The 16281-nt window shown below is 36.4% G+C and overlaps 1 protein-coding gene across 2 annotated transcripts in view; it reads right to left on the bottom strand.

The window, feature by feature from the left end:
• Positions 1-351: 351 nt before the first annotated feature.
• NLGN4X (neuroligin 4 X-linked) overlaps positions 352-16281 on the bottom strand; it is a 182501-nt gene continuing 166571 nt past the window's right edge. For both annotated transcript variants that reach the window (XM_065074099.1, XM_065074104.1), the window contains 3 exons: positions 15112-15297; positions 12471-13260; positions 352-4076 (listed from right to left, as the gene is read on the bottom strand). In XM_065074099.1, the coding sequence (XP_064930171.1) occupies positions 3227-4076; positions 12471-13260; positions 15112-15297 (1826 nt within the window). In that variant the 3' untranslated portion in view covers positions 352-3226. The remainder of the gene's footprint in view (positions 4077-12470; positions 13261-15111; positions 15298-16281) is intronic.

The following is a 16281-nucleotide window of genomic DNA, read 5'->3' as shown; positions in this document are numbered from 1 at the left end:
AAGCTGCTTATCTAAGGTTTTTTGTTCAGTGCTACACAAAATACTAACAGAACAATTAAACCATTGCTTCAATGGGAGTTGCAGTGCATACAGGTAATAAATATATGGAGGTTATTCTCTCGTATCTTCATTGTCTGAATTTCTTTCCTCTTACTGGTCAGTTCATGGAACTACAAAAGCCATGAAAACTCAATGCTAACTTAAAAGTGCAACCTCTGTTACTTCAATATTTTTGTACTGTGTATCAAGGCATTGTTTACATTAGATAATGAAATGGAGATGAGGCAGAAAACACACCTCTGAAAGACTTTCTACACAAAAGGATGAACACATAGTTCTTTGCACAAAGCATTAGAAAATACTGTGATATTTTATTATTAAAAATGCTGCTGAAAAGTTTATACATATGTGTCCAGCCATATATATCTTCTATCATTACTTAAGGCAAAAACCAAAAGATTGCAAAACAATAACAGAAGAAACCATTAAACCCTGCGTGCCTTTTAAGGTCAAGAATATAAGCCTGGGAAAGTACTTTTGTTCTTCTTTTACAGTTTGCAAAGTATATTTTGATATCATTGTTATAGAATTCTATGAAGATCCTATAAATCTCTTCCCTCTATAAATCATACATCAGTCCAGATGTATTAAATTATTAAATCAACTTGATTGTAATTACTTTTAAAAGCTAAAATCATTCACTTACAGGAACTTTTTTTTACCAAATGTCACAAGCCTGACACAGTACTGTACATATTGCTAGCAGAAGACAATTGGAAGTACTAAACAAATACTGTAATTCACATTACAAACATAACCAACTGATTATGATGCTAAGCATCATTACCTTTTTTTACTTTTTTCTTTTTTACCTTTTTTTTTTTTTTTTTTTTTAAGAGTTATGAACTGCTGCATCTCAGCTGAGGCATTACATAGGTGGTGGAAATGGCCTGGTATACAGTCAGCATTAATAACATTATGTGATGGATCAGTAAAAAAGCAAACTAAACCAAAAAGATAGTTTTCCATTTGCTACTAGTTCTATTTTGGGGTTGTTGCATCATCACTTTCCAGCCTGAGCATCCAGGTCAGGTTTATAGCACATGTATTTCCTTTGGAATCTGTTTTACCGCCTGCTACAACAAGGAGTTGTGCAGATGAATAGATCTCAGTGAATCACCCTCTCTTTGATTTTGTCAGGGTGACTAATCCAGGACATGTTGTTACAAAACAAAAAGCATAAAAAACAAGATGATGTACAAGGCATCTTGTGTTAGATACTTATGGGATATACGATACTGATGCAGCTCAGTTGTGAATTAATAACAGAAAATACATCTGGGATGATCATGTTCAAGTGCAGACCAATTTGTTCAAATATCTTTGGTTACTGTCTCTTGATGATGGAGTAACTTTCGAAGATAAAATATAAAGCAATCTTCATCTGTGATAATTTATTTCTAGCTTTTCACACTCAAATCAATCGTTTGAATCAAACTGCTAAGTCCCTCTGTTCGATAGCTCTGCTTGACCCCTGGTTTCCTAGCAAAGGAGGGGCAGAAGGGAATAACTAGTTAAGGATTTTGCCCTTCCTGAGAGTGGTGCTCTCTGGGATTTGTGGTTTTATTCAGATGCAGAATGGCTGATGACATTTCTGCTTCTCTCTCCATAATGTTTACTGGCTATGGGACTGCTGTGTAACCAGCAAAAAGAAGTGTTTTCTGATGGGTACACTCAAGCATAAAACAGGATACTAGGCAGAGAAATTCTTCACACACCAACCATTTCTGAATACTTTACAAAACAGCCAGCCAATCAAACCACCTTTTCCCCACTTTCAAACTGCAGTTTTATTTTGTTTAGCAAAGCCAAGAAGGTGCTTTCTTAGCTGAGATTCTGCTGTAGCTGAGCTGAGATTCCACTGTAGCTGCTGGTGAATATGGAGCTAGTTTTCCCCAAATAAGGCTGATCAAAACACAGGCTTTGTTTGCTTTTGTCAGGGCACAAAACTCTTCCTAATGTATCACAATAACCAAGTACTACAAACTGGACTCTGAATATGCATTATTGGATGTTTCTTGATTCAGTTCAACAAGCTTAAAACAGTAATTATTCTCTTTTGTGTATTTTTTCTCTATTTTCCAATCCATTGCTGTGTTGCAATTTAACAAAGGCTAACACAAAATTAAATTATAGAAAAGAAAAGTTTCAGAAAAGAACAACAATCTCCTATGAATACTTTAACATGCACTAGTGTAACCTGGAAGAGAAAATATGCAGGTCACACAGACAACTGTATCCTCTGCATAACACCATGGCCTCATATAAATGAAACATGTTAGAAAAAACGCATGTTTTTTTGCTTACCACTAGTAATTAAGAAGAAATTCCTCCTTTGAGCTTGGAGGAAACAGAGGTGATATGACTAATGTATATACACATAGGTCACAACCGAATGCACAATCTTTCTAAAAGCTCTTTTCAAACTGAAAACATCAATAAAAGCTTCTTTTTTTCTTTTGTTTGTTTGTTTTTAAACTCACAGCTATGTACATTTTTACAAAGTTTCTTTAAATATAGTTCAGGCTGGCAAGTCATCTCTTTGCACAGAACTATACGTGTTTTACTGCATAGTCAGTCCTCCTCTTTTTTTTTTTTTTTTCATTTTTGTTTTTAATAATAAAATTCTATTTCCCCCATCTGGATTACAGCTTCGTATGCTGGGTAAAAGCCCGTGGTGATGTCTTTGTTTTAACAAGGGCCATTCATGGTATGGCACATAAAGAATTTTTTAATTATTTTATTTATTAAAAAAACAAAACAAAACACCTGTACAGTCACTGGCTCTGTGTTCCAGAAGACTCTGCTTTTCTTGTTACACTCAAAACACCATTTTAAGTGACGACTCCTGGCCTCAACTTTCAATCAAAGTGGCTGATATCTTAAAGCAGTATCGTAACAGCAATGTACACTTTTCACATTTCACAGGGTTTGTAGTCGATCTTTAACATCAGCAAGTTTCTGTGGAAAGGATCAGTAAGAAAATAATGACTGTCCTTCTCTTTTACTTTTTACGTTAGATTTTGACAAGGTGTTCAATGGATCATATCATAACTTTTTCCTCTTCTTTTTTTTCTTTTTTTTTTTCTTTTTAAATTTTTGTTTGTTTGTTTTTGTTTTTTCTTTCTTCCAAGTGGCTTGTGAGGGTTGAGGGGGAAGGGCTGAGCTATACCCTGGTGGTCGAATGTCCATGGGGCAAATTTGTACTGTTTTGTCCTCCACTGAAGGTGTTGAAAGTATGCAAAGGCTGCATTCCTGTTAATGTATTTGGAATCATGGTTATGGTGTTGGGTGTCATTAGTGGGATGTCATCTGGGGACCTTCTCAAAGTAAGCGTGTAGTCAGGAGGACAGGTTAATCTCAGTGTGTCATGGGCCTGCAGCGATTCACACTCATGGTCATGTTCCAGCTGTTTCATCTGCAACGACATAATCTCTTCATTTTGTATGTGTGCAATATCATTGGTTGTGTTCCTCTGGGGGCTGGGGCGCCTGTGAGTCTCGTGGCGCCGCTTGTCCTTCTTGTAATACAACGCAGCAAAAGCTAAAATATTAAGGAAAAGCAAGGATGCCCCCACAGCAATGGTGACGCTCAGCTCCGTGGAATAATCTCGTTTGTTTTCTATCAGAACTGTCGTATCCTCTGGAGCTGTTTTATGGGTGTCTTTCGAATGTTTGGGGTTGTTGGCAGGTGTCATTGCTGGGCGTTTTGTGGCTGGCCACAATTTACCAGGAGAACGTCGTGTCACATAAGGAAATGATGTCATGTCAGGAGGGGGGACTTTTGTTGTTGTGGAAACATACTGAAATATTTCATTCAGGTTGTGAAGGTGAGGTACGAGCTCCAACCAGAAAGCAACTTTTGTTGCTCGGTAGTGATCACGAACTCGGGGTTTCAGGCCAATATGCAGATAAAGCTGGTCTTTAGGATTGTATTTGGACCAGGCTACTTCTTCAAAGCGGTTGGGTTTTGTGTGGATGAACTTTGTATCCTGTGGAACAGGCTGGTTTGGATCTCTAAAAAATAAAAACAGGCAATATTACAGTCGTTCAAAAAACAAAAGCAAAAATCAAAAAACCCCTTAGTTCTTTAGTTAATGGTATATCCAGTAACTAATGTAACCTAAAACCAGAAGCCAAGAAAACCCTCTCAAGCTTAACAACAGATCACAGAAACACAGAATCATAGAATGATTAGGGTTAGAAGGGACCTCTGGAGATTATCTAGTCCAACCCACCTGCTAAAGCAGGTTCACCTAGAGTAGATCGCACAGTAATGTGTCCAGGCAGGTCTTGAATGTCTCCAGAGAGGGAGACTCCACAACCTCTCTGGGCAGCCTGTTCCAGTGCTCTAGCACCCTCAAAGTAGTTTCTCCTCATATTCGATGGAGCCTCCTATGCTTCAGCCTGTGCCTATTGCCCCTCATCTTGTCACTAGGCACCACTGAAAGGAGTCTGGTCCAATCCTCTTGACACCCACCCTTGAGATATTCATAAACATTGATGAGATTGCCTCTCAGTCTTCTCTCCAGATGCAGTCTCACCAGGGCAGAGTAGAGGGGGAGGAGAACCTCCCTCGACCTGCTGGTCATAATCTTCTTAATACACCCCAGGATACCATTGGCCTTCTTGGCCACAAGGTTCTTCTCTGCCCAGCTTGTCCAGGTCTCAGTGAATGGAAGCACAGCCAGCTGACAGTCTCTTAATCCAGGTCATTGATGAACAGGACTGGACCTAACACTGACCCCTGGGGAACCCCACTAACTACAGGCCTCCAACCAGACTCTGCACTGTTGATCATAACCTTCTGACCTCTGCCATCTAACTGCCATCCAGTTCATGATCCATCTCACTGTGCATAAATTAACAGATGTTAATAAACAAAGGAAAAATTACTTACTGTACAGTGCATCTCAGACACTATAATACTTTTTTACATGAAAATGAAGAAAGGATTGTGCTGCAGTTTCCAAAATCTCATGTGAGGTTTTGTGACTCAGTATCACACTCCAAACCTGTCTTAGAGAGGTATTAACTACCTTTCCCTGTAGTAAAAGTTCAGGTTCAGCTCTTCTCAAGGTTTGACATAAACTTTCTCATTTAAGGTACCACTACTCCCACTGCTGTAAGTAGTAAATATGGACATCTAATACCTGTGGGTATGTTGGATTTCTATGTGGCCATAGGAATTTATACTAGCTGTGTATATTACATAAAAAACTTCAAAACAGAAAGTAGCAGGGCTAATACATGTAACTGGGGACTATTTCTCTTTGTGTTCCTTTACTGAACTATTATTCCCCCTTTATTCAAATATCTACTTTAAAGAAAAGCTTTTGAAGTATTTATGTCACAAATCTTTACATCATTTGCATTATAAAAATACTACTTGAAAGTTCCATGTGCTCATTGCTACTAAATAACTACGTTTAATGGCTGTAGAATGGTGATCCTTCATGCTGTCCCAGTGTGTAGGAATGAGAAATATATTAGCTGAGATCAACAAGCTTTACGGTAGCTAATTAGTAGTAGAGATGAGAGTAATACATTACTGAGAGATCATTTAAAAATTGGTAACCTAATATTTAACTGCTTTTCCTATCTTTTTTTTTCCTCTTATGGGTTCAGAACAAAGACAAACCAATGGCACAAAAGGCATTTAAATGTGGTCAATGTTATGTATCTTTATAATTTTAGTAAACCTTGTGTAAATGTGACTTCATTTTTGCATGAAAATATACAGAAATTTAAAACTATTAATACTGAGTTCAACATTCTGTTGTACATGAGTTTGAATTCCCTTTTGCATCAAAACATATTTTCTGAGCCTTTGTGATACATTATACCAAAAGTACATGATTCATTTTCTGTGCATTACTCTAAGAACTTTCTGTTCTCCTTTCCATTCCCATATGCATTACTTTATTTCCTGTGAAAATTATTCCGGTATTTTCCTTTTCTTCCAATATACTGTTATATATGTTATGGGAATACCAAGACCCACTGCTACTGATTTTAAAGCATGTTTTTTTCTTTTTCCATTTTCAAAAGCTCATGGACATGATTGCCTACTTTAGCATTCCTTTGCTGTTCATAAAGAGCTATTCTTTAGTTCTTAAACCAGACTGGTAATTTGACTTAAATAATATTATGATTCCTGTATTCATCTGTTTATCTGAAAAAAAAATATTTTACCTTTTTTAAGTGAAAGAAAGATTTTTTTTTTCTATGTAATTTTTGTACTTTGGTTTACTTACTCTTATAGTTTTAGGTGTTTGTTGTTGTTTTGTTTGGTTTATACATGTGTATATATATATTTTTTCTTTACTGTATCAAATCTTTTACATCTCAGTAAGATATAAACTACAGGTTTCAGAACTGTGGCTATCTCATCTATCTATCTATCTATCTATTTTTCATTTTATGTAATAATAGCTAGCCAAATTGTGTTAATTCTAAACGAAAAAATAATTGTTTAGTAACTATTTATCCCAGCTGAAGCTAAAGGAGTAATGCTGACTTCAAAGTAGTACAGTGGCAGGTGTATGCTGCTACGTTGAGGGATTGTAACATGCATTCAAAAAAGAAATAAAAGTATTTATTTTGTACTTTAAGAACAGACTGAAAGACTTGGCAAATACAAGGAAGATATTGGCCCAATTCAGTATATCTGGTAATACAGTACTTTGGGGTTCAAGACATAAATTCGAAAGCAAATTAAAAATCAGCAAGATTATAAAAATACAAAGCATTTGTCTTGTCAGAAACTCAAAATCCTGCAAGAGTGACAGCACAAAATCCATCTTGTGTTCTCCTCACTTCTTGTTCTCTTTCACAGCACAAAAGACTCTGGGAAAGTTCCTACAGAAGATGCAGAAATTAAGTTTGCTCACATAAACTAATTGCAATTGATACACAGCACAGAAGATGAAAATGAGCATTCATTTCAATGAGCCAAGCTGCATATGCACTTATTTGATTTATATATATATATATATGCAAAAAATTAGCATTCCCTTTCCCTACAAACAGGCTATTAAACAAATAAATATAAACCTCCCTTTCCTTTCCCTCTCTTCCATTCTCTACCTTCATCTCTCCATTTTAACAATATTTATTAGGAATAGCCAATTATTCTGCCAGCTCCTCCAAAAGCAAGAGAGAAAATTACATTACATGAGGCTAGTCTTGTATTTCAGGATTTGTTTACATGGGTATGTGGGCATGAAGCTGTTTTTTGAAACAAGAAACAAAAAAAATCAGCCAGCCCTAAAAACAAGTCAATTTTTTTTTTTTACTGTGGCTGTCAGAATTCTACCACTGGATGATAAATATCTGGTTTGGTTTTGGTTTTGCTTTTGTTTTTTTCACAAGAAAGCGTAATACCTAAGTCTAGGCTAAATAGAGGATCTAACAATGCATGCATCTTGGTTTTACAGATTAATTATAAATTTACCACAAATATTCAGTTGTTATAAATAAGATTTTTTACTTTCCTAGGCCCTTCTCTTGTGTACACTGGAGGCAATTCTTAAAATCATAAAGTTACAACTTGTGACATGCTAAGTCTTTTTCTTGGGAAGCTGGGTAGTTTATCTATTACGAACACTTTCCCAATATTATAGATAGGCATAAAATAGAGATATAACATACATACAATCATTTGTTCTGTTTAATCAGATGTTTGACAACAATTTTGATCTGTTACTTTAAGTTCAAACTTCCATTGGCTTTTTTAGCTTCTCACATCACCTTTGTGTTTCTGGGCATTCTTGAGGCTCAAGTGTGACGCTACAGAACAAAAGACTGCTAGGAAACCTTCCTTTAAAAATCTACTGCAATCATGGTGATAAACATATAGTCTCAATAATATATTTTCAGTTCTGTACTTCTTCTAGTAATGGCTCTCATGGGGACTAGATAACTTGTTTCCCAATCCCGCTAGTTGTCAAGGGGGCTTTTTTTTTTTCTTCATCCTATTGCTAAAACAAAATCAATGATTTTTGTTGATCATTTTGCTCTCTGATTTTTTTTATTTTTTTATTTTTAGAATTCAATTTAAACAGCTTCTCCATCAAAATATTCCCCCGTTATGAAAAGCCTGAGCTTGTCTTCATATGATGGAAGACCATATGATGGTCTTTCTTGTCTTATTTAAAGTGTTTCTTTATTAATGTGCAGAATCATCTGATTTCAGCTATCACTTTTTTTCTCGCCACTTTCAATCTGCACTGATTTTACTCAATTTAACATGCTGCTGTTTATAGTTTGTGGTTTTTTTTTCTCAGGTGATAGAAAGTAAATGTATCTGCAATGGATGCTGACTGAAGAGCAACGCACGTTCTTGTTCACAAGGTGAATTAGTAGCTGACGTGAGGGCAAATGAGGGAACTCAGTATTTCATATCTGGTAATAGTGGCACAGGAAGAATGATGGGGAATCTTAAGAAGTTTTCTCTTATCCTCAATTCCATATAACATGTTGAAATACCATTCATCTTTTAACTACTTCTGCAATAGCAGTAGCTATCAGTCAGGACATTGGAACTGTTAACGTTAATGCACTTAAAGTGTTTTATTCTTCGGTGTCTTTCTCTAACTTTATTGGAGAGCAAAATATCGTAACAGTTACATACTGAGTCTGTCTCCAAGACACCGAAAGGCCCCTTAATCGTTTATTTTCTTTGAGTAGTCCTCTTTTTTCCATATCAAAAAACAACAACAAACAAACAAACAAACACTGTGTGGCATTTCTTCATGTTTCCACTAACTTTTCATGTTGTCACAATATTAATAATGGTACAACCATTCCTGTCTGAAGCACTGGTACACAAGTGTATTTTCCCTTACTTCCTTTCCTCACTTATCACCATCATGTCCCACTGTTGCCATGCTTCCCGTCACCTATTATTACTACTAAAGAAAGCAAACCGTAAGTCCACTGTTTTGTTTGACTAATGCAGATTGGCCAGTGGAGACAGTTAATTTTTCAGACAAAAACATCAAATAGAAATGCAACAGCCTCCTAAAGGAGTTCACAAGCAATTGATCTGAAAATGCACTTAAATCATTGTAAGTTTAAGTGTGTCTTCCATTAGAAAGCAAAAGTGAACAGAAAATGCAGACATCCTAAATAAGATAGGTTTTTGTTTCTGAATCAATGGTAGTAAAATAATTCCAGAGTATTTATCTGAAGTACAAAGAAAACAAGAGTACACCCTTTAGGCCTTTATCTTTCCCATCACCAGCCTAGGTAGAACTGGATAAATGGGAGCCAAAACAAAGTACTATAACTCCTCAAAAGAGAGTAGTTTTCAGAAACCTGACAGAAGCCTCTAATGAGAATGTGGCTTTATGAAACTTCAAATCCTTCTTCACAAGACTGTAACTGGTAGAGTATCTGTGAAGGACTGGCACACTACCCCTCATGTCCTTCACTCTCCTCGTGCTGATCTATCTGCAAAGGTTGTTTCATGAACCTAACTAACAGAACATTTGAGCATCTAAAACTACCATTACAGTTAGGATTGTACTACTGGCAGCAGACTGAAGCTTAAAGTGTACGTCTTAATGAAGCTCTCACATATAATTTTGCACATAGTGGAACCCAAAGCCATATTTTCATGTTGTTTTTGTATCCCAAATGTAGTTTGTCATACCTGTTCTGTAACAAATTGCTTTCCTATTTCTGCGGCACGTAAAAAGCATAGTTTTGAAATGGCTAAAATTAGTGTTAAGGAAAAAAAGTCATAGCACAGTAGAAAATGGGAGGATTAGCAAAATGCAGCTTCCAGGTATTCATTTCAAGCACAATCCATTTGCCATTAAACAGTCACTTTAATTGTCATCTCCTATTTGCTGGCTTCAGTAACTGACTCCAAAGTAAAGCACAATAAACACTTGTGCCTTGTGCTGTGTCTTTGACACCTAATGATTTTACAGGATTGGTCTACCCAGCCTTGGCTGTAGACCCATTAAAAAAATGTGTGGTTTTTATCAGTGGGTGGTATGTCAGTTAAAAGCCCAACACAATTCATCAGAATGATGCTCCATCTGAGCCATAATTGTACAATAAGTACCTGGATGAAGCCTCTGTGGGAGAGTCATCAAGGCTGGAAAAGTCTCAGAGACATTAAAATTAGATAAATAAATCTGCAGTTTTAATGTTCAAAGCTCACCTACAGGGAAATGTGGAATAATAAAATCTTGCAGTTAACAGATTTTTCATATGTGTTACCATAGGTACAAACACTAAGAAAGCAAAGTTCTAACTGAATAAGTGTGGAGAAAAATCAATTAAGAGAAAGGATGGGAAAAAAAAACCCCAACAACAGAGTCTTGAACCATATCTATCTTTTTGAGAGCTGGAGGACCAGAGCGGGCACATGGATTTCCATGTGGAAAGGTGGAGAGGAGAACAGTTAACCCAGATATGTGCCTGTTTATCTAAGCGTGAAGCACCACAACCTTCCCTTTTCTGTTGGAAGCACCAGAGATGCAGAGCAAATATAATCTTAAAACAGTATTTTCCTCCAAGTATTCTCTTGTACTATCCAGAATAGGTAATAATTGTTCCTATAAATGAAGAAAAAAACAAACCAAAACAAACAAATCCCTCCCTCAAACAACAAGGTAATGCTTCTTGCATTGCTCTTTTCCTTTCCTTGTAAAAACTGAAATTTTACAGCTAAAGGTCATTTTTAATGACACATATTTCAGACTGTCTCTAAAGGGCCAAGTTTGTAAGAAGATATACCCCATTCCTGTCCCATCAACAATGGCAAAGTTTCAGAAAGGACTAATAGCTCTCCCAAAGCACTTGTTGTGCCTTTAGGTGGGTTGATTACCAGAGAACTGGGTGATGGCATGTATAGCCTGGTGAAATTAGCTTTCAAGTAGCAACAGCTGGAAAGTGTTTGCAATAACGAGTAAAGGTGGCAGCTGGGGCTCTGAGCAGCTCCTGTCAGCCTCAAAAAATTGCTTGAATATGACTACAGGGAACAGTCATAAAGTAATTGTAAATAATAGTGAGACTGCGGAGTTCTTGTATGTCCATAATAACTCCAATGATGCATATTTGTGAGGATCTGAAGTCCTCTATGTATATGTGACACTCCACCTATAAAAATAAAGATGGACTGATGCTATAATATCTTTCTGAGTGGTACAGCCAGCATACTTCATTCTCTGTCCAAAAACCAAGCTTTCAACCTGAGTTTGTCCATCCCAGTACTGATGACTTCTTGTTGCCAAATACATCTAAATATTCCACAGTCCATTTGCTATTGTTGTAGCACTGTGGGATTTCTGCATGCAAAATATCTGATTGTCTAAAATGCAATGCAACAAAAGCTTTCTTTTTGCCTTGCAAATTCACCTGAAGCATTTGTTTTTAACTCAATTCATGTTTGAGATTTTTGTTAAGACTGCAAGATCTCTCTCCCTTGAACATCATTTGGATTCATTAAATGCTGCAAGAGCTGCTGAAGTCTCTGAGTGTTTCACACTAGGCATTTCTGATTTCTTCTTATATAGCTGCACACCATTCACTGCAGTGCAGTAAAGCTGCAGTTTCTAGAACCCAATCCTGCCATTAAACATTCATTGGAAAGATTTACAGCCCCTTTGTGCCACGAGTATCTTTGTTTCAATTCAGTATGGAAAACTCAAGGTTAAAAAAAAAGCCCTTGCGGCTCAAGAAAAACACTGCAATCCTCTTTAAATGAATGCTATGGGAAGAAGACAGAATTTATTAATAGCATTCACAGATTAAGCTGCTTTGAGAGTTCTTTCCTTCATGTTTACAGCTCTATTTCAGCAAAACATTGATGTCTTTATTTTGTTTCATAAGCAGAATTAATTTAAATTTCTAACCCTCTCAAAGCAAAATTTATATCTGAGTCACTTCTTCATTCCAGTCAAGTACTTATTATTGCCATTATAGCCCTCAGAGGGAAAAATCTTTCCAGTGTCTGTCTATCTGTTCCAATGCCTCCCTGAGCCGCCATCCCTGTGAAGGTCGCTAAAAACAAAACTTCCTTTCTTTTGTAGCAGATAAGTGCTATCTGCCTGATAGATTCTTCTTCGAGTAGCGGACATTTTGCCTCTGATTTTTCAGTATCTCAGTGAGCCGCTTTTTGTCTGAGACATGCTTTGTCTTAATAATTGCCGTATTTTTTGAACCAAAAATACAGTGCATTATTATTCTCACTGAGCTACTGAAAGAAAATAGTTTGAGGGAACACACTAATTAAAGATCTATTAAATATGAATAAGCCCCAGTTACCTTCTCTCTTACGCAAATAATGCTATAACACTACTGCAAGATCAGGGTTTGAAGCGACTGCTATGGGAACCTGACTATTTTAGAAGTTTGTTATCGACAAGAAGGAATGCTGGAAGTCAAACTTACCCAGTTTTGGCAAAGTTTGTCCAGTATGTCATAACCACTGCACTGAGCATGACATCATTCTTGGAAAAGTTGCAGTTGAACAGTTCTGTGGGGCCGATCATAGGAATCCCAAACACATAGGGGACTTCATCACCATGAGCCGAATCAGCCCAGCTAGGTTTCATTTCACTTTGGCAATGGTGATAAAACGCATAGAAATATGTTGGAGATCCATACTGAGCATGCAGGTCAGCAGTAGCAACAGCAGGAGCAACCCACTGGTGGTCTGTAAAAAGAGCAACCAGGGTCTTCCGTCGGGTTTCAGGGTTTTCTTTGTCTGCCCAGTCGGTGTACATGAATTTAATGGTCTCTCGCAGTGTATCTTTCCCTTCTGGATAACCATATAGATTGTCCACAAAATTGGAGACGGAAAAGTCAAAATCATTGGGGGAAACACCATCTTCATTGTCTACAATGCCATCCACAAATTTTAAACCTTCCCCTTGATTCACGCCCAGCATTATATCATAGTTAAGGAATTCCCCTTGCTCCATAAGAATCTGAGGGTCATCTGGAATCACATCTCCATCTATCACAGGCCCAAAGGCAATGTGGTACGTGGCTGGAGTGATGGTCTGTTGAATGAGTTCTTTGTAATTCTTATTCCGAAGACATTCAACCAAATCAGTGGTATCCAGCATGTCGCAGCCCACTTTATCTGCCAATATCCGAGTGTACTTGGCAGGCTGGTAGTTCACTGCCCAGCTGGACAGGGCTGTTCCACTCTGTATGATTGCCTTTTGGAACAAACCTGCAGGTGCAAATGGTTTAAATGCAAATCCAATTATATATTTAAAAATATATTAAAAAAAATAAAAGCAGCTTTCACTAAATAAAGAAAACTTTGATTATAAAAAACTAAAGGATGCTTATACCTAAATTGCAAGTCAATTTCCGTATATTCTACTGACTGCTCCCTTTTTATAGTATCTCTAATAGGCTACTAATTAAAATCTCTCTTGTTCTTGATGTTCACACACACAAAGGTTTCAGGTTACAGTTTCAAGAACAAAACTCCTGCTTGTACTGCATTTTTCTTGCATCTCTAATGGAAGTCCCCTGGTTTTAGCACAGTGATATTACTGTAAAAATTTCTTTAAGGGAGTTGCAGCTACAAGCAATCATATCCTCTTCACCCTGTAAATGACTCTCATAAATATGCTCTTCAGTATTTTAAAGGTCAAATGAAAATTACACACTCTCATTTCCTTCACAGAAACAATGTATCATATAATTTGAAAAAATCTGCTCTGCTAAAATGAGCTTAATAGGCTTGAGTCTTCTATTCTTACATCATTTTTTGTTTACCTTCTTAAATAAATTGTGTGTGTGTGCACGTTAGTACTGCCTATATGTTAAATTAAAATATTTTAAATATTCTGGAAGAGAGTAAGATGCGATTCATTAGTTCTTTCTGGTTGTTTTATATGCACTAATATAAATAGAGATGAAAGACCAAGTCTGAGGAAACTCTTTGTGTTACCAGAGCACTTAAAAACAACTGAAGCTTACTGGTGAATCTGCTTCATCTGTTTTTTCCTGGTAAGATCACTAAAGTGACCTACTTCATACTTAAACTAAAACGCCTGGTCTTCTTCTGCACCTGGTTTCTATTGTCAAGCTCTTAAAATGCCAAAGACAGCAACAGCTACAAAAACATTTTAAGACCTTGAAACATTTATGTGAAAACCTGGCTGAGGTTGATATACCTTTGTGATGATTACTTACTGTACATGCTACAAAATTTCAGTGCTGTGATTAGTTGAGATTTTCATGGTTCCATCTACTGGATTTTGGCACGGCTTCCTCAATATTTATTTGCTGTGCCATATTTGTATCAGTAACCTAAACTGTCAGGCATAATTCTATGTATTCCCAAATAAGGAGTGTTTACAAGCAGTTCTTGGGCAATTGTTTGCTAAGGCTCAGTCTTCTGCCATAGATTTCTACCTGTTTTGATGCAAAAGAAGCAGGATGGGCTTCTAAATCCTATACAAATTTTGTTCTGTCTTCTTTTATAAATTCCTTGTAAATTTGGTCTTATCATCATTAATAATTGTTATTCAATACTGGTGCTGTACATTTTCGTCTGTCTTTTTTTTCTTTTTGAAACAGTGAGGTGTTGAGCATAGGAATCCCACAAGTCAAACACCAAAATCTTAATAACTCTATGTGGCGTCACACAGTATTTGTAGGGAGTTAAATATATTTTCAAATACAGTTGTGTTATTCTTAAGTAAGGAAAGCACCTAAATACAAGCTGGAAGTGCAGAGAAGAGTGTGTAAAAAAACGAAAAAGGTCACTGCCTTTTTCCACTTTAATTAGAACAAATTATTTGATAGAAGAGCCAATGGAAACTGTTGATAAAGCTAAAAAAGTGCACTGCCCATGGCATTTGTTGCATGAAATTTCTCCTCTAATGGCATTTAATTTTTCATTAAAAATATTTATATTGTCTAATACAAATCTAGAGGAGTAGATAGTAGGTATTTTACAAAAATTACAGACCTCATGTAATTCTAATCCAGTCTATCTCTTATGGCCATTTTTGTTACATTATATTGTATTTAAAAAAAAATGCTTTGCTCAGAAGACTGTTACCTTCTGAATAGTGAGAGAGTGTCAGGAGACTGACACAGGAAGCTCCTGCCCCAGATCCAAAAATAGTAACTCTTTTTGGGTCTCCTCCAAAAGATCCAATATTTTCTTCAATCCAACGTAAAGCTTGGATTTGGTCAAGCAATCCATAATTGCCTTTTGCAGCTTGGTCCCCAGTGCTTAAAAAGCCTATAAGGCAAAAAAAAAAAAAGATAATTTTAGTTCACCGGATAAAGAATTAGCTATAGGGTATCCACATATTCAAAATGTATCTTCCCATCTTTTTATCTTCTTTAAAGGTCGTAGTCCTAGTTAAATGTCTCCAGTGCAGGCAGTGGAAATCATTCTGTAGGCTGTTTGGTTTTGCTTTATTTTCCTCTACTGAAGAGGTCACATTTGTGAAAAACAATTATTTCTTTTTTTTTGGAAATAATTCTTTATCAATGCAACAATACAGACTGAAAATCTTAAATATTTGATAAATGTGAGTGAGGTACAAAAACTTAGGAAATAATCTTTGTTCAAATAAGTGAGATACCAAGTCTTCCTCTGAGAACAAGGCTAACACATTAATTTAAAACCTTCTTGCAATGAACCAAAATTGTTGAACTACATAGTTCTTTCAATTATTGTATTCGTGATGTGGATAGACATACTCAGAAACAGGAAAAGAAGGATGAAGAAAATAGTAAAAGTAACAGGAAAAATCCTACGAAAAAATTACACTCCAATTTCACAGAGGATATTCATTAGGAAGATAGCAAGTAAATTCTCAGCAATTCAGCCTTTGCTTGGGAGATTTTATCTGAACAAATCAGGTTCTGTCTCTTTCCTTAGAAATTACAGGGAAAGCCACATTGCTATTTTTTGTTCCTGTACTGTGGTTATCAGATTTTACAAACAAAGCATGACACGTTTGCTGCTTGTCTTGCAACTGAGAACAAAGTGACCAAAAGACTAGCACTGAGATTATTTTCATTTTTCTGTAACCAGCTAAGCTGAAACGTTGCAGTTATCTGTGCTGCCTATTATTTACAGTTAAGACCTCGTGCTACATCAAAGTTACCACATCAAGACGTACTCACACTCATACTTTTAACTCCCACAGACCTTTTCCTGTCAGAGAACTGGAAGTCAGGAGTCTAATAGAAATACTTTACAGCATATGGAAGT

The sequence above is a fragment of the Columba livia genome, chromosome 1 (assembly GCF_036013475.1).
Source record: "Columba livia isolate bColLiv1 breed racing homer chromosome 1, bColLiv1.pat.W.v2, whole genome shotgun sequence".
NCBI classification, from domain to species: domain Eukaryota; kingdom Metazoa; phylum Chordata; class Aves; order Columbiformes; family Columbidae; genus Columba; species Columba livia.
Note: the sequence above shows the minus strand (reverse complement) of the source record. Positions and strands in the feature narration are given on the sequence as shown.